The sequence below is a fragment of the Vulpes lagopus genome, chromosome 2, assembly GCF_018345385.1.
Source record: "Vulpes lagopus strain Blue_001 chromosome 2, ASM1834538v1, whole genome shotgun sequence".
Classification (NCBI taxonomy): Eukaryota; Metazoa; Chordata; class Mammalia; order Carnivora; family Canidae; genus Vulpes; species Vulpes lagopus.
Genome location: NC_054825.1, coordinates 141,994,002 through 142,013,318, shown reverse-complemented (window position 1 = coordinate 142,013,318; position 19,317 = coordinate 141,994,002). Strand labels below are relative to the sequence as shown.

The 19,317-nt window shown below is 38.7% G+C and overlaps 1 protein-coding gene across 1 annotated transcript in view; it reads right to left on the bottom strand.

The window, feature by feature from the left end:
* The window catches only part of ALDH1A1 (aldehyde dehydrogenase 1 family member A1), a 55,129-nt gene extending 36,069 nt beyond the window's left edge, over positions 1-19,060 (bottom strand). The window contains exons 1-2 of the mRNA XM_041744990.1: positions 18,924-19,060; positions 5,811-5,915 (exon numbers count right to left, since the gene is read on the bottom strand). Coding sequence (XP_041600924.1) covers positions 5,811-5,915; positions 18,924-18,989 — 171 coding nt within the window. The 5' untranslated portion in view covers positions 18,990-19,060. The remainder of the gene's footprint in view (positions 1-5,810; positions 5,916-18,923) is intronic.
* Between the last annotated feature and the right edge of the window lie 257 nt (positions 19,061-19,317).

The window sequence follows — 19,317 nt, the reverse complement described above, 5'->3', positions numbered from 1 at the left end:
TGGATATTGTTTTATGCCATAGGTTCCAAATTTTTCCAAGTTATATTACAACTATTTGGAAAAAAAACCCACAAGAATTTGAAATTTCCAGCATGATCTATGGATATCACAGCTTATAAGATATATACTGCTGTGTGTTTAAACAGATCTGGGTGACACAGGTTTCATTTGGATCCTTCTGCTCAGTGTCCTGCCATTGGCCTTAGCCAAATATGGTTTATCATTGGCATCCTGGCCTCTCAAAGGTTATGGAAAAAAAATTGTTTCAAGACATCTAACTCTGCCGTATGGAAACTATATCCTTGAGATAAAGACCTTCTTGTGGTTGTGTTCTTTGGGCCATAATCCTCCTTTTCTTATAATCCTATATTTTATCTTCCAGGCACAGAAATAGAGTAATGGTAGTTAATACATAGATTTGGAACAAAACTACCCAGATTTGAATTCTGGTTCCTCATTTATGAGCTCTGTGTTTTGTGACATCCATCCGTCCATCCACCCATCCATCCATCCGTTCAAAAATTTGCTAAACACTATACTGAAACAGTCTTGGCATCAAGCTGCTAATGATCAAATTGTGAAGACAGAAGACCGTCCTTTTGAAAATTAAATAAGGTAACACTGGAAACGCATTTCCTACGTGACAGACGTGACTTTGAGTGTTCATGAAGTGGTAGCAAGAGCTATCATGGTTGCTGCAAAACAGGTAAAGCCACCTTAAAATAACTTTAAGCAGTCCTAGTATATTTTAATCTTTCCTTTCCATTTTCACCATGCTGTATTATTTTAGGCTGCTATCATCTCATTGGTGCTAGCCCTCTCAAGCCATTCTCTTCTCTCCATAAACTGTCTTGCCTACTACTATCCGGCTAATCTTCCTCAAACAATTTTATGTGATAATTTTCCCTTTCAAATGTTTGCAACTCCCTTGCCTACAGTCCCTAAGGCCAGACTTCTTTCTGATTTTCAAGACCCAACATTTTTGGGCTCCACCTCACCTACCCAAACTTGTTTACATTTTTTCGACTGTCCGGCCAATTCCTTCTCACCTTTGCTCCTATAATTCTCCTTGCCTAGAATTTTCTACCAGCACAGCCCTCTACTTTCAAAATCCTACATATGAAGTGAAGAGTTTACTAAGCTCCAGACACTAAGTGAAACCTTCTATATAACGCCACAGTTATTACAACAGTTAAGCACCATGGACCTTGTCTTACAGGACATGAAATCCAGCATAATACCTATGAACCAAAATTTGATCCCACATCTGGCTCCCAAATCTGGTTTTATATCTCTGCAAGACTATCCTTTGTAATGAATATTTGCAATGAATATTTATTTCTATCTATATTAAAACCAATAATACTCCTTACTATTCTGGGCCTACAATAGGCAGTTGATAAATATTTAATAATTTAATTACCTATCTTTTAAACTCATCATGTTACATTGATTTTATAGAAGAGTTCTCCTGATATAAATAATTTGCTTATATTGACATTTGCATCATAAGTCATATTTTAATTGATTCCATTTGTACATATAGCAAAGTTTTTACATTAACCAGATTAGGCATAAAGTTTGTTGTTGTTTAAATTCTACAACTAGTATTTCTTGGATTTTTACACCAGGACTAGCATCACCAAGGACATAATTTTTTTAACCCACTAGCAAACAATTTGCTACATTAACTCAGAGTTGCTACCATCAATAACACTTTTGCCTTAGAGTATTTAAATATTCCTTTTTTGAAGACCAGATGATGAAATACCAAAGACCTCTTAAACATAGCTAAGGAAGGACAAACTTTTCTATCACTCCCAGGCTGTGCATTTCCATATGATATCCATTCCAATTTGGAGAAAATAGTTATCAGACCAGTTTTACTTTTACACCCGTCACAAGCACTTACTTTAATGGACATTTATTTTTATCCCCACCAATTATTTGTTAGGTCATGCTTAGTATTAAAAGCAGTTTTCAGGATTAGTCAATATAGACTAAAAGAACCATTGAAGTGAAAAGAAAACAGTTCCCACCCACATTTGTGCTTTGCTTTGTAACCTCCATTCATTCTCGCTCCTCCTTCTTTCTTTATAACACTATTGAAAGGCAGTATATAGCCATTGTTAGCTCCATTCTACTCATCAATTAAATCCCTAAAACCTCTTGGCTCATTATCTAAAGAGTCAGTTCCAGAATATTAGGTTTATGGTGACAATGTAATTACTAGATTTGTACCTTTCACTGAGTAGTGTTAGTTCATGCACATTTGTTGGCCAAATTGTGAGAACAGAAATAATTATTTAAAAACAAACATCAGTAGATTACTCCAAAAGAGAATAGGATGACAAGAACACTGAATTGTGAAGCAAAGAGTTGCTTACGCTGAAGAGTTTATATCTAAACATATGAACTCAAAGTGATCAAGTATCCAGCAACTCAATTAGCATTGTGACCTGATTTGAAGCTTTGCTGGAGGTTAATGAGTGTGTTTCTGATCTACATTTGCACAGACAATGCTGCTCTGCTATGAGCAGGAGTAACTGCCAATAAACACACAGCAAATAAATGACAGATTATTTCTAAAGCTTCAGGTATGATCACCTCCCCCTCACTACACTTTAGGAAGAAGGTAAATCCCACCAACGATGCCAAGAAAAGTTCTCAGACAGCCTGAGAAGATTTCAACTGAAACCCCAGGCACAAATGTGTTTTACTGATACAGCTAAAGTTGAAAGCCAGTAGCAGAGAGAGATCCAAAGCACCAGAGCCAAAGCATCAAGAATACTTGTTCTTTTGTTAACTGACAACTGCAACCAGTCTTACTCTGGGGAGAAAGAGTCAGGGGCTCAAACATACCTTATTTTGCCCTTTACTGCTTTCCCCACCTCCCCAGGGATACCAGAACCACTCAAGCAACTAGAAGGACATTCGATGTAATGTGGTCCTGTAATGTAGTGTTGGGTAGATCTCCAGAAGTCTCTGATAAAAAGTAATTTCTCTGTTGAATATGAAGAATACATTTTTCTCTTATTTCTAGGAATGGCCCAAAGGACACAAGCTTCTGGGTCTCCTAAAACATGTTGCCAGAGATCACCAGTGTTTCTCTGCTCAAGTGTGGCCTTGTAACATTTCACAGGGGTGCAGGATATTATCACAGTGTGGATTCCAACTCCAACTTTCTTACTTATAAAAGTCCACACCACCTATGTAATGCTAACAGAGGAGATACAACTTATGATTTAATACCTTAACTCAGTGGTTCTGAAAGTATATTCCCCCATCTATACCCCAACCAGAAACATAGCATCACCCGAGAATTTGGCAGAAATGCAAATTCTCAGGCCCCATTCCAGAACTATTGAAACAAATGTTAGGGGTGGGCTGGGCCCAGTGATCTATGTTTCAACAAGCCTTCCAGGGAATTCAGTTGCATGCAAAATTGTGAGCAAGACTTCCTTGGTCAATTGTTAATTTAGCATTAGATTCCTAAGATGAGGCAGGTGAGGTATATGGAAACTCAGAACATGACGGAGGCGGTTTACATACTAATTGTATACTCTCATTTATCTATTACCTGTAGTGTGTGAGGCACTGCGAGTATAAAGGTGAGATGTAGTGTTGAGCTTTTATAAAGCATGCTGTCTCAAACAAATTAACCAATACCTATAGAACACAAGGGGTATAATATAGGTAAACATGATGTTCTATAATGACACAGAAGAGAGCAATTCTACCTGGGAAGTTTGGGGGGCTTTAAAGATGTATAGAATCCTCTAATGATTGAGGCTTTGTTGGGTGCTTGGCACTGTTGAAATAATTTACATCTTTTTTTATTTAACCTCCCCCAAGTTTTTCCTATCTCCCCATTTTACACAAAAAAAGGAACCAAAGCTCAAAGAAGGTAATAAAATGTGGAACATCTGTGCTCTTTCTATAGCTAATGATTTGAACTTGACCCTGGCAGTCATGGAGGCAGTGAGCAGCATGCAATATTTGGCCCGTGATTCCTGGCATAGTGAAGATGGAACTTCTACACTGATGGGGCAGCCTGAGAAATGGCCAAACACAAGAGGGTTTTTTTCTGGGTTTTGGTTTTTCCTGGACACTAGAGAGAAGCCCATGAAGAATTTATGTACGGATGAACCCTGATCCATATAGAAAGTGAAATCTGAAAGCAGGTGACATGTGTCTCCATTCTATCCTGCATCTACTTCTCAAGCTGTCGACCCCTCTGGCTAAACTCTGCACTTTCGTCCCTCAAGGCATAGATCATATGTCTACTGATACTACTGCCTTGAATCCAGGGGCTTCTACCAATGCAAATGAGCCACTCAGATCTATGGCTACCTTCGAATCGATCTGCAAGGCTTAACACATTCAATTAGTGATCTCATCAAGTGAGAAGAAGGTAATGAAAGAATAGGAACGTGGAACTGCCCCAGAGAACTGAACATCATGTCATCAATGGTATTATCCTTGGGGCGCTATCCGGACTTCATTTTTTTTTTCTTTCTTTTTTTTTTAAGATTTTATTTATGGGGCACTTGGGTGGCTCAGGGGTTGAGTCCCACATCAGGCTCCCTGAAGGGAGCTTGCTTCTCCCTCTGCCTATGCCTCTGCCTCTCTGTGTGTGTCTCTCATGAATAAATAAGTAAAATCTTAAAAAATATATATTTTACTTATTTATTTGACAGATAAAGAGAGAGGGAGGGAAGAGAACAAGCATGTAGAGAGAGAAACAGGTTCCCACCAAGCAGGGAGCCCAATGTGGGACTCAATTCCAGGATCCTGGGATCACAACCTGAGTCAAACGCAGACACTCAACCAACTAAGCCATCCAGGGGGCCCATGGATTTCATCTTTCAATTGTCTTTTTACATAGCAAAATAATTTACCTTTTAATACCTTACAGGATGGAGATTTCAAGCTTGATAACATGTGGACATCTAAAGACTGAGAAACACATTCACAGTTTAAGGTATGTGCTCAGATATTATGTGCCCATAATAATTACAAGGTAAGACAGCCCTGCCAGTCAGACTCTGGGGTCAGAAGGGCAGCATTTGAATACCAATTTCACTATTATTATTATTATTAGTTTAAATTTTTTTTTAAATTAATTATTGATCAGCAATATCCCCTAAAGTAAATTCTGCTATTTTGTTATCATTTGTGAAGACAGTTACAGAGTAGCTTATGCACCAGGATGCTTGAGGATTAAATTAACATTTAGAATTTTTAAAAAGTAATGATATAAGTTGATTTTTGTTGGTGATGGTATGATTAACTAGAAAGCAACAATATCTTTAATTCACGGTTCAATTTCTGTGATTTTAAAATTCAATTTTTCAAGGTACCAGTTAATGTTCGTTCAATGATTTTTAAGGAAATAATCTGGCAATATACTGTTTCAAACATCCTATATTGTTTCCTTTAGTTTCATTCTGCAACCTAACAAAGAACAAATTTATATGAATAAATGATTTCTCTGCTTTGTAAATCTATAACTAATCATATGTAGTCTGTTTATACAATAAATGCAAATATTATTTAAATTGAACAAGTAAGGAGAAATAACACACACACACACACACACACACACACACACAAAAATCACCACAACATCCAGAAGCATAAGCTCATCGGCATCAAATGGCTACTGGGTGCCCTTTATGTACAAGGAAATTTTCCCAGATGGCCCCAGAAATGGTATTTTCATGACCTGTTTAATTGAAGTTGTGGTGGGTTTGGGAGCTCAGCATGGTGGGAACAAAGAAAGCTGGCATAAGTCCTGGGAAACCCACCTTATCTCCTTCTTCTACTTCACAGATCTTCTCCTCCGTTGCAGGATTAAAGACAGGAAATTTCTTGCCACTCACTGAGTTATGCCACTCATTGTTTATGAAAATCTATAGAAAGGGAGACAAAGGAGGTAATCAAACATTTAAATATGCAGCAAGTTTGAGAAATTCTTTTATAAAGTTAAAGCATTACAAAATGCCTGAGTGAGGCCAATGTTAAAACTTCATCTCATTCACACTCCTCCTCCCACCCCACAAGGTATTTTTTTGGCTGTTTAAAACGTTTTATGCACACATACACACATGAGTGCATGAGACACACACATATTAAAATAAAGTAATACTTTGAAATTACACTGAAGTATGAGGTCATTTCAACCCTGGAAAATACAGACTAGAGAAAACAATCTAGAAAAAGTGCTTTTATCTGAGTTTGAGGCAAGAGTAGAGGTTTTGGTGGCTTTCATCTTTCTTAATCTTGATTTTTCACTTCAGATTCTGAACGTCCTTCTGTTGGGCTGCTGGTGATTTGGTATCATAAATGACTGTTTTCTGATCCTTTATGTTACCATTTTAAAGGCAGCTTGGAGGACGGTTTTAAAAGAAGTTTGCTTAGAAAAAAAATTGGCCAGTGATATGTTTTCACTGACTTTTTTCAAGGTATAAGTGTGTTATTCTTTTAAAGAGGTTATCTAATCATTTATTTGTCCTCAGATAAAATTAGCCACTAGATTTCTTAGTGATATCTAAGAGACATGCATCTAAAGAGACAGAAAGGTCCAGTCCAGACACATGGAATTTTGTTCTGTGAATAAAAGAATAGAAATACTTAAAAGTGTTCATATGCTGTTTAAAAAGTCTGAGTTTCAACTTTTGCTGCCCTGAACTTCTGCTTCATTTCAGAGCCTACTAGGGCTTTGATATGTCATTCACCTTTTATTAGAATAAAAATGTTTTACAAAGCCCAATTAAGAAGCACTGTTTCGTTTCTGGCAAAAGCTAGAATTTATGATCCTTCCTCTCATTTCATTATTTCTTGTCTGTTCTCCTTTTTCTTATTTATTTTTGAAATATAAAAATCATCTTAAGTACACTATGTATTACAATTTTCTGTTAGATTTATTATTACAACGTGAATTAGTTTACTTAACTGCGAATCACATGTAGTTGATGCGCTCAGTTTTAAATGAAGGGTGACATATGCACTGGATTTTTAACATATACCTAAATCCAGATACCCCCCTTACTTGATATTTAAAGATAAGTTATTCATAGTGCAACCTTGAGGGAGAAAGTATTGAAACTTGCCCTCTCCCCTCACCAAGGTTTAAATTTGTTGCTATATTAAATACAAATCAGTTAGCTATTAAAAATTCCCCAGGGGCGGCTATCAAGATTATACATTTTTAGTTTAATTACGTATATAATGTATATCTGAAACAACAGCAGTCTTTAAATTAGCCTGTAAGTTTATACTAACTTAGCTATTCCATCAAGTAGTATCCATAACATAGTTTAATATTCAATCACATTAATAAAATGTATATTACCATATATCCCTAAATGCTTAAGTATAATTAATTCTATATCCTGTGACTTACAACATTATTTACAGAGACAGCCTGTTCTCAAAAATATTTCCCTGGTCTCCATCATAACACTTGCCACTTTTTTAAAAAGTCATTTTTAAACACCTGCCCTCTCTCCTGGGCTGTAAGCTTGGTAAAATAAGGTCAAGGACTCTGTTTGTCTCATTTTCTTGTTTACCCTCAGTGTCCAGTTTAATCTCAGGCCTCAAGAGATTTTAAACTCTGTCAAGAATTCTTGCATAAATAACTTAAAATTGAATCAAAGAACTATACCTGAGTAAGACCTATAATATTCTGCATATGGGCAGACTGGTATTTGTGATTTGCTGTAAAAAACAAAGGGAAGGATAAGCCTTCTTATTTTGCCTATTCACCCCAATGCAGTTATTTGTGTGTCAAAACAGCATCAACCAGGTATTTAAAGGAATTAAAAAATGTAGTGCTACCCTGGAATTGACAGGAAAAAGATGTGAGCATGAGTAAATAAAGGGGAGTGAGTGCATAGCAGCTCAGATGAAGAGACTAGATGTCCAAGGACACATACATGGGGGTGTGGGCAAGGATAATGGGATGCAGATGAAAGCCATACATTCTTATTGTCTTCAAGAAAAATGTGTTGGCATCTGAGTCAACTTGAAGAAAGATAAATTCAGATTAAAATACTGATTTGCCCACTATCTCTTAGACTGAATCAGCATCCCAGCTCTCAGGAACACATTTTGCAGAATATTGTAATTATCTTTAAAGGATATTTTCCTTTATACATCTATAGCCTTTCCTTTTTTTGTGCTTTTCTTCCCAAGGATTGGCTGGGAATCATCTCAATCAACATGTCCCAAATGCAGCTCACTGCCATCCCTAGCTTTATGCTACTTTTTACCTCAGACTACAATTTACAGTTTGTATATTCTCTCCTCCTTTCTCTCTCTCACACACACACACACAATCACACACACACACACACACACACACACACACACACACTTTTCCTTTCCAGTTAATGACACACATAATCCCTAGTCATCCTTTGGTATCATGTTGTTCTATATTATCATAAAAAAAAAAAAACTCCCGGTCCTCCCTGCCTCCTGCTTCTGCTTAATTGGTCCTCCACCCCTCCACCCCCCATTATCATAATCTTCCTAAACCAACCCAATTCACACTGTGGCAGCTCCTTAAAACACTTAGGTGTTTCTCCTAAGTATATGTGGCCTCATTATGCTTTTCCAACCTTTTGTTTTATTTTCCAACCCTCTACTTTGGCCTCATTCTACTGTCTCCAACATCATACCTTTCTGTTCCACATTTTTATTCATGCTGTTCCTCAGACTAGAGTTTCACTATTTTTTCTATTCATACTTCAAGTCTTGCTTCAAGTGTTACCTCCTCATGAAGATTTCATTGTTGGACCAATTGAATTTTACCTCTTTTTTCCCCTCTATTCTGATGTAGCCTTTCATATCCTGCTATTAAATTACTTATTATGTTCCGCCAAATAGTGAGTAAATACCTGACATATCTGGCAGATATTGTGGGGAAGTGTGAGAGAGTGAGCCCCTGCCCTCAAGGGGCTTGTAACTGAAGAAGAGAGTGTATTCTCATCAAGATCAGGGAGTAAAGAACTGAAGGTTGTATGTAGGGTAAAGACCAACGCAGTGCTTTAGTTAGTAAATTGCAGAATGGAACCCAAGAAAGGCTAAGCAATGGGCCAGAAGACTGCATCCTTGAAGGATGGGATTGTATTGATGGAAAGAGCAAATGAGCAAAGGAAGGAAACACTCTTGGGATACATATAACACAGAGAAGAGATGAGCCCCAAGTAGACAGTTTGTAGAAACAAGTCATAGATAAGTTTCAATAAAGAAAAAGAAGTCAGTTTGTGGTGAATCTTGATCTGCAGAGTGAGACAGTGGGACTTTATTCTCGATGCAACAAGGGCATGGCAGGATCAAACAGATGGTTTAGGAATGTTGATGTTAATGTACCCAAAATGGATTTGAAGTAGAGCAACCAGAGTCCAAATTAGCTGGGAGACAATTTTCACATTCCAGGCATGTGTTCATAAGGCTTGAGAGTAGATGGAATGAGAGAGCAGTACAAATTACTGTGAGAGAGCAAATGCAAATTACGAAATGTATGCATTCTCCCCTAAACAGTAGCCTTTCAGCATAAAAACAGAACCCAGCATAGATAGTGAGATGACCAAGGTAGCTGTGAAAGCCAACTATTGCACCTTATTTTTCTTCCCCTTAGCTATGGAGAAGTTTTTTGGTAAGAACTACCATAATGATCTTTTCTTCTGTTTTAATTTTGTGGGCTTTACATTTGACATTTGCCTTCCAGCTAACTGTGTGACCAAATGTTTGTGAATAATCATCCTTCCTGTTATATAAAATGGTTATGTGGGGAAGTGGAGGCTAACGGATATTTGGTATAATCATTATGAAATATATTTTAGGCCTGTTGAAATGATCTTTCGTGGTGACAACCTCATTTTCCATTTGCTACTTGCCTTTAGCAAGTTTAGGGGGAAAGGGATCATCCTATAAAAGTAAAAAAAAAAATCTTGGGTCTCATTTAATTACTACAGGAACTATATTCTACTTAAGAGTTTTGGACTCAGGATACTTTTGAATAATATATGTACACTAGACCTCAGCTTAAAGTTCATAATATTGATTGGGAATTATAGATTCCTATGCATGCTCTTAGACTTCACATGCTTATTTGGGGAAACAATCAATGAGAATGTTGAGAACACTTAAAAATTGATTTTTACTCTTTAAATTTTAGATATGCCAGCCTTTAAGGATGTATCATGACCTCTGATTTAAAAAAAATAATAATAAAAAACTTGCCATTTCCGCAGTTTAATGTTTAAGAATAAGTCATAAATTGGGGACAGGAGGCCTTTCCAGAGTAAAAATGAATATGTTTTTATGTGATTGATATAAAGCTATGATTCTAAATAAATAAGCCCTTTCCTCAAAATAGTTCTGACCTGGATCAAGCTGATTTTAATTAACAAGCAAAATAAAACTTACTAGTTATGCTTGTTGATAGAGGATTTTGAAACCTGTTGGCTTAAAAGGGAGAGAGAGCCCCTGACTCCCTCCAATAGATCTTCAGGGTGCCTTAAATTCACATCATCAATTCGGGGCTGCAACAGGGCCTGTGGCTTTAGATCCTTTATAAGGGAAGCCAGTGATTTCTTGATGGAAAAGAGATTTTTAACAGATCACATTTTCAGTGCACAGAGGATTTCTTTTAAGATCTGCCAAAGGCTAGGAAGGTGATGAAATTCCCCATAATATGTCTCCTGTGTGAATTTTCAAATCTGAGAGCCTGGGTCATAGCATGTGGAGTGATGGGTGTTGTTGCAAATGTACAAGAAGGGGTGCATGCTGTAAATGTGTAAACCTTTTCTCAGCATTGGGTACTTAAAGAAAACCAAAGACTTTGAGGGAGGGGAGATAAATAACAAGATGGGGGATGAATAAGAGACACTGAACAAAAATCAGGTAGAGGTGTTAAACATTTTAAAGAATCAGAGCTAGACCTCTGGCAACTATTTTCATTCCAAACCCCGAGGCAGCAACACAAAATGTTGAGACCGAAAGTAAAATAATAATAATAATAATAATAATAATAATAATAAAAATTTTAAAAACATAAAAAAATAAAATTCTAAAAGGAAATTAAGGAGGAAATGGACAGGAGGAAACTATTTAACTCCAGTCAAAGGAATGAAAACAAAAGGAGAATGACCAAAACAAAAGTGGGAGAAATAAAATTTTCCTTTCATTTCTGTTTTATATTATAGTCTGGCTTTAGTGACATGAATATATACTCTCTGTTGTTGTTTGAAAAACCCCTCAACTTTTTCAACTTGGACAAAGAAAAGATGCTAAAGCATGTCTGTTTTGAGTGACATCTTTACTGTGTCCCATAGATGACAAAAATACTTGTCAGTGGTCTTTGTCATGCATACCCTGTATCAAAGAGGTGAGATGTGGAAGCACCAGAAAGTTCTGTATGATCTTTAAATTTCACCATATCAAGGTTCAACAGTACAATGGCTTGCATATTAAGCCTTTTTCCTTCTAAAGAAAGTGCCAAATAGCGTAATTCAGTTATTTAATTTTTGTATTCTTTTGGTTTCTTATTAAGCATCAGGAGAGCACTGGAAATAGACACATGATGAACCTGGGGGGCAAGAGGAGGTAGGTGTTCAGGTAAAGTTTTGCGATCTGTGATGTTTGTCCAGATTCCTAGGAAACAAATTCCCATTAACAATTTCAACATTACCATAAAGTCATCAGGTAGAGATATAATAATATATAATCAGAAGATCAAATATTTAGACTTTACATCCCTTGCAAACAATGTTTGTGTAAGATTTTGATACACACATGTACTCAAAATATATCAGTGTTCTGGAATCTGGGTTCACACAAATTTCTACTTCTCTGCTTTGTTTTTTAGTAATGGTTTTAATTATTAACGAACTATTGCTCCTGTTCTTTTGAACACGGCTCTGTGTTGTTACTTAAACCTGGTAAATGCTATAAGGCATTTGGCCACAATTATACTAGCATCAAGGAAACTCAAATCACTGGGACCCATCACCACCATCCCAAGCCAGGTAACTGCTACTTTGAGACAAGCATATCACCATTTTATCAATGCCTGTATTCCCATGAGATTTCTCTAATGCGGATCTCTAGTACATCATCCCACAGATTATCGATGCCATTTCAGAGGCATTACCTGAACTTTGGTTTTCTCTTCAAAGGAGCTGTTTTCCATAATCCTTAAGCGTTTTCTCACCCAGCCCTTTCATTCTGGCAAGCAGTTAATGACTGATTCAGTAGGTGAAGTTCAATTTAAAGAAATCATGTGAACACTTGCAGTAGTTAGACTCCTTACGAAATTGAACTAATACTGTCTCTTCGAGCATGTATTATTTACTTTAGGATTGCTATTGATTAGGTTTCTTGAAGCAGGTGCCAAAGAACAAAATGATTTGCCAAAACATCAGTCCTTGGAGATGAGGTAAAACATTGCAGTTCGTAGTGAATGGTTACCAGCCCGGAACAAAATTAATGGTTGGTTCTACCATTTATTTGTGGCTACCATTGGGTTCCTGTTGGACTCAGGCACTTTCTGAAGGGGAAGGTAAGTGATTTTGACCTGGCTGGCTGTGAGTGGGTTTCTGAGAGAAAGAGGAAGTCAGGTCCCTAAGTAACTAGATGGTGGCCATTGCAAGTAAAAACATGAGGTTGATCCAAAACCACTAGACCACTGCCGCTGGCCAACAGACCACACTTGGAATGACAGCAAAACCTGGAAGCCTGTTAGAAATGTAGAATCTCCTACCTCACCCCAGGCTGAAAGAATCGGAAATTGCATTTCAACAAGAACCCTCCCTGATTCACGTGCCTATTTAATTGGAGAAATGCTAGAGTACTCTCTTGTTGGACCATCTGTCTGGGGATCTAGTGCCCAAATCATACCTCTCCTCATCATCCAGATTTCCACTCTCTCAATCCGAGTAAAGGACGAATGCTACAGATGAAGCCATAGGTATGAAATCACTTGTGACCGACAATACAATAGGATTCAGGTACCACCATGTTTAGTGTGTGGGGGGAAATGGTATCATGTGGAAAAGTATTAGATCTGAAATGAGAAGATTCAAAATCCAGCTCATTCTGTTTGCGCATCCTAAGGGCTGTGAGACCTGGAGCCAAATCACCGAAGATCTCTCAACTCAGGTTCCTCAGCTGGAAAATGGGACACGGGCGACATGTTCTAACTCTCTTCCAGTGGCTGATTATGAGCCTCAGAGGAGATCAAGAGATGAAAGCAGTTTTAAACTATGGCAAGCATTGCAAGTATTCATTCCACATACATTGGGAGTGGAGTAATTTGAGAACTGTGGGAGTCAGCGTGGGCAGGAGAGGGTTAAAAGAGGAGCCCGGACCAAGCGCCTAAGGAGTGCTGGGCATTTTCCACAAAAATGACTTCACTTAATTCTCAGGGCCACTTTCCCAAGGCTGTCACTATTATTCCCAATTTACAGACAGGGGAACCGAAACTCCAGGAGATTAGAAGCTTGGCGAAGGTCACAGCACTCAACGCGCAGAAGAGCTGGAGCTGGAAGCCGGGTTTGTCCTGTCAAGGCACCGTCCCTCGCGACCATCCAGCTATTTGCTCAACGGCTTCCAAGCCAAAAGCAAACAAAATATTGCTTCAGTCAGAAGAGAGTTAAAAACATTTCCCAAATGAAAGCAGCGCCTCAGCACGATCAGCTTGGTCTTGAGTGCAAGTCCTGTCCTGTTGGAAGCACCCCGTGGGGTGGTTCCCCTCCGGCAAGGTCCGCCAGGGAGTCTGGCCACAGCCTCCATCTCCATCCCACGAGGTTTGTTCTCGGCCTCCCTCGCTTTACGACACCCTGTCGCTTTACGGCAGCCATGCTGCCTTTGCGACAGCCACAGCCGCGACAGCCACCGCCGCGTTAGCCCTTCCAATAGTTGAGCGCGCGCAGCAGGCTCTTGCCCACGTGCTTGTCTTTGAACGAGCCGAGCCAAGCCGTTGCCTCCTTGTTCTTTCCCCCTCTCCGAGGCCACTTTGTGCCCTGCATCCCTCAGGCTCACCTAAAATGCCCCTTTCTTAAAGAGACCTTCCCTAGAGGTTCATGGAAAGTAAGCCCTCCCCTTGTTTCTCAGCTTTCCAGCTGTCCTCCCTTTAGCATTTCTCCTAATGTATGATCATAAAGTATTCACATAGATGCTTGTTTTCATCCCCACACCCTCCAGGAACATAAGCTCCCTAAACCCTATTAGCCTCCTCCTACTCTAAGACCGAGCACAGAGCAATTGTTTAGGGGCTGGTTAACCACATGGAAGGAGAAACAAGATAGCTGGGAGCCAAGAGAATCGGGTAGTGAGTGGGGAATGCACGTGGCCTGAATTTGTTTGCCATAAGGATTTTAAAAAAATATTTTATCTGTTTATTCATGAGAGAGAGAGAGAAGCAGGCTGGATGGGGGACTGGATGCCAGGACTCCAGGATCACGACCTGAGCTGGAGGCAGGCGCTCAACCACGGAGCCACCCAGGCAGCCACCCAGGCGTCCCTGCCGTGAGAATTTTAACAAGTGGTGGTGAGGGCAGCCCGGGCGGCTCAGCGGTTTAGCGCCGCCTTCAGCCCAGGGCCTGGTTCTGGAGACCCGAGATCGAGTCCCAGGTGGGGCTCCCTGCGTGGAGCCTGCTTCTCCCTCTGCCTGTGTCTCTGCCTCTGTGTGTGTGTGTGTGTGTGTGTCTCACGAATTAATAAAAGTGGTAATGATGCATAGCACATAGTATGCAATGACTCATAACTCTTCCTTATCAAAAAGATATCTTTAACCACAATGGGTTCAGCAACCATTACAAGAGAAGACAACTCTTAATCCGACCGAAAGTTACTCTGCGGAGTTGAAGAAATGAAGTTCCCATAGAAATGGCACACCTATTTCCAAATCCTCTAGGTCGCAGCCTCTCCCACCCCAAACCCCACCTTTTCAATCAAAGCAGAATGCCTATTTGCTTCCGGTCTTCCTTATTATTCTCCTTCCCCCCCCCAAAGTTGGCCTGGGAACAGCTGAGGAGCTGCTGGAAAGCCACACAGTCATGTCCCCTCCAGGAATCAGGAATGGACGAATGAGAGAATAAAGGAGGACCAAATAAGATTCCAGCAAGTCCACATCCCCACATAACAGTATTGATCTTAGACAAGTCACTGGGTGTGAGAGCCCAGACTGCCCCCATTGGAAGTCTAGTTTTGTCACTTTTTAGCTGTATGATTTAAGGTAAGTTACTTAGCCACTCTGGTCCTCAGTCTCCTCATCTACAAAACAGGAGGAGGAGCCTCCTCTCAGGGTTACCGCTAGAAGTAAATAGAATCATTGCAAATAACTTAGTCATTGGTACAAGAGTATCTTGTCTCCAAACACAATCAATTTTACCTATTGTCATTTTCTGTGTGTGTGTGCCTGTATCTGTCAGTGTTTGAAATGTCATTAGCAGGACACCTAAGTGGCTCAGTCAGTTAAATCCATGCCATTGGGTCAGGTCATGATCCTGGGGTCCTGGGGTGGAGCCCCAGATCTGGCTCCCTGCTCAGGAGGGAGTTTGCTTCTCCCTTTCTCTCTGCTCCTTCCCCTTGCTTGTGCAGGCTCTCTCTCTAAATAAATAAAATATTTTTTTTCTTTTTTAAAGAAATGTCATTAGCAGATGAAAATCTTTTCTGGTAGGAACACCTTATTGTTCAATGAGTTAAGTGTAGCATTAAGTTAAACATTTTGGGGTTTGAATCCTGAGAAAGCTTGTCTTCTTGAATTTTGTATTTGTCTTTTTTAAAAAAAATTTAAGCTAAAAAAAAGAAAAGGTGTTGTGAAGGCAGCATGGAAAATGAAGTTACTGAATTCTGTAAGAGAAGATTTTTGATCCTTGAAGTCCTGGCTAAACACTTAGAACTTTGCACCAATGAGATCCTTGTCAGATGGGGTGTGACTATGCAAGAAAGAGTGGCAGGAAAACTAAGAGAAAAGAATGAGATGAGAGGAGCACTCATGAGAGGAAATAGGTCTTGGGAAGGCTGAATAAAAGAAGATTCTGGAAAATTGGAAAGAATTCAGAAAAATAAATAGGACTGAGGTAGTCAACATTAATCAATCACTTCCCATGTGCCAGCCACTATTTCAAATGCTTTATACAAATTAAACTCATTTAATGGTTTCATCCACCTTAGGAAATTGGGACCTTTATTATTCCCATTTTACACATAAGGAAACCGAGGCAGAGAAAGGTAATATAGTTTGCCCAATGATCGCATAAGTTTTGAAGAAGCTCCTCATTTAAAGGCTCAATAAAACAGTTGGACTGGCAATGTGCGACTCACTTAGAACTAGAAAGGGGAAAAATGAGGCTAGAAATGGAATCCAAGTTTATGTGGATTTATAATGATGTTCTTGAGGTTTTAAATCCTAAAAATGTTTGTATCATTTTAGAAATTATTTCTTAACTCCGATCTCTGTTTTATCCACCCCAACAACAATAAAAACATAACCAGACTGAACTAGAGAATAACTCCCAAAAGATATGCAACAATGACTTCTTTTGTTTGGGTGAAAGCAGACTCAAATTTGAGGGCTACCTTGGCTGTAATAATTTTTTGTTGCTCAACCCTGCTTGTCTCTTCCCTCCACCTGGCCCCAGCGGCTGCTATATTTCTATATTTCTAGTGATAATAAAGAAGGGCATTAACATAGTAAAAAAATAATACAGAGTTTAGGGGCTGGCCATAGAAGGTAATTCCACAGACACTATAAAATCCCTGCTTACTTGGTTTGCAACCAGGAAATTTAGTGAATAACCGTCATTTTTCTATGCACCCCCCTTGCAAGTGCAAATCCAATATAATTCTTCAGTGGGGCACAGTAAAAAGCAAATGCAAAGGCATTTGAAAAAGCTCACCCATTTAGATTTAATTACATACATAACTGGTGTCCTCCCAAGTGTGAAAATGCTGTAACCAATAAATCAGACAATAAAATGCTATCTGAGCAGAACAGATTTATAGAGAAGATGTGTGAGCTATCAAAATTCATTCACTTGCATTGTGTGTTTCTACCCAGAAAAGTTCTTAAACGCAAAAGCAAATGGCTACTCTCTGAATTGTGCCTATTTTGAACACTGTGGTCTGTCATTTTCTTTAGAGGGGTGTTCTCATCTAATGGCTTTGAAGTGAACAGGAGATTCCAATCTTAAAAACATCTTTCCATGTTGAAGGATCACCAGATATGCATTTGTATGCTAGATTTTAAGGACCATCTCATTTGTCCATTACTATTTCTGACACGCTCAATTAATAGCTCCCAAATGAAGCATAATTCAGTAGAAAGAATATTTCACTTGAGAGCTTCCTCAAGATACACATACAAAGAAGACCACCAACTTCTGCAAAGCCAAATTTTTAAAAATGTGACATTCAGACTACCAAAATATCTTCCCAAGTAGGATCATAGGAAAAAAAAAAAAAAGACTCTGTAGTAACAGTAATGAGATAATTCTCAGTCATTGCCAAGGATTTTGATGTTTATGAAATGCATTCTTCAATGTGCCTGCTTCGGATTGAAGTTTCTTGTGAATGACCAGTTTGGAGTAAGAAAAGTTGGGAAGACTGGAGTCTTGTCATCCTTTGGGCACAGCTTTGCCAAGTGCAAATGGTTGGAGGGTATGAACTCACCACATTTTCCATATTCTCATTTGGAATAAGATTACATGAAAAAGAAATGTTTTCCCTTTTAATAAAACCACATAAAAAATAATACCTTAATACACTTTATAGCTGCTGATCAACCATGTTAAAGGCACAATCTGATCTCTGCAAATACTTTCCTAAGGAAAAAGACCAGTCAGCTGAGCAACTTCCTCATTTGTTGCACTTACAAGAATGAAAATATAACAGACCTTAGGATTTCAAAAGCATCCATGGTTACAAGCAAGGGAATAAATAAATACTAGTGGGGCTTTTACTTTATCATGAAATTATATTGCCCTTGATTTTTCATTGACTAATTTGGAAAGCAAAATGGCTCTCACTGAATTGGAATGGTTCCTTTCTTACCTTGCTTTGTGCAGTGTACCCTAAAGCCAATTTTAAGTGCTTTTGTTCAGATTTGGGTTTTTTGTTTGGTTTTTGCTTGTTTGGGGAGTTCTAGACTCTGTCAGGAAAGCAGGCATATAATAGTGTGAAACTGGCAAAGTTCAGAGGTACTTTTGCGCATCAGACAGGATCCATTTCCTCGTTCTCCCTAGCTTGTGGGATTTTAAGTCTGGATCTGGCTCCTGCTCTTGTTTCTCTAAATATTTATCAGTTAACAATTACGCATCTGCTCCAATGGCAATAAACTTGGCTGAAAGAAAGAAAGAAAAATGCCTTCTTTCCCCTCAAATATGCCAAATAATCCAAAATCCATTTGGAGTTTTTGAAACAGGAGCTTTCATCAAATTATCAAAACTAGGTCTGACACTCATGAAACATTAAAAAAAAAAAAAGTTACTTCAGCATACAGTTTTCCCTTAAAAAAAAAATCATTTCCTATTTGTTTGGCTCTTTCCAGTAAATTTCTCTAGTAAGTATTTGCCTCTCTTATCATACAGGTTGAGCTATGCTGAAGTAACAGAACTGCTTAGAAAAGTCTACTGAACCCTGGTTGCAAGAACCTTTCACACAGAAGAGAATTCTTTTCACTTAGAAATAGTTTAAGAACTAAATTTATGAAAAGTTGCCCGCTCCGATCTAGAAATCATTAATTGGATCAAGACACTAAACCCAAACCTGCATTTTGCAAGCCTTTTATCTTTATCTTTTGTGCAAAGGGCTCTTTGCACAAGTTTACTTACATTGACCTTTTATGCTTTCCACACATGTAGTTTTTATAAACCAGAGGCAAAGCAGCAAATATAAATTGTACTAACCTTAGTATATTTATATGTCAAATTGGTGAGTGGGACAGGTAAGTCTGGCATGGCTGAGGACGACATTTCTGGTTCGGCTTCTGGAACACAGGTGACAGGCTCAGCGATTTGGTTCTGATAGAGCACTTGGCTTTATTTGTTCCTTTTTATCTGCACGGGCTAAGGTTTATTTGCATACTGGAATATGATTGGATGAACAAACTCGGAGCAAAAAGAAAACGACACTACTTATTTGTAACACCTAGGGCAGGAAGCCCTTGACTTTAAACTTAAATCCTTAAGAAACCGGCGCTCCAGCGTTGAAACTGCATCTGGAGGCAGAGCACTATTTGCAGACGAATTAATTTACAAAGCCGAAACCTGTGATAAGGATATGCAGTGCAGCTGCTCTGGC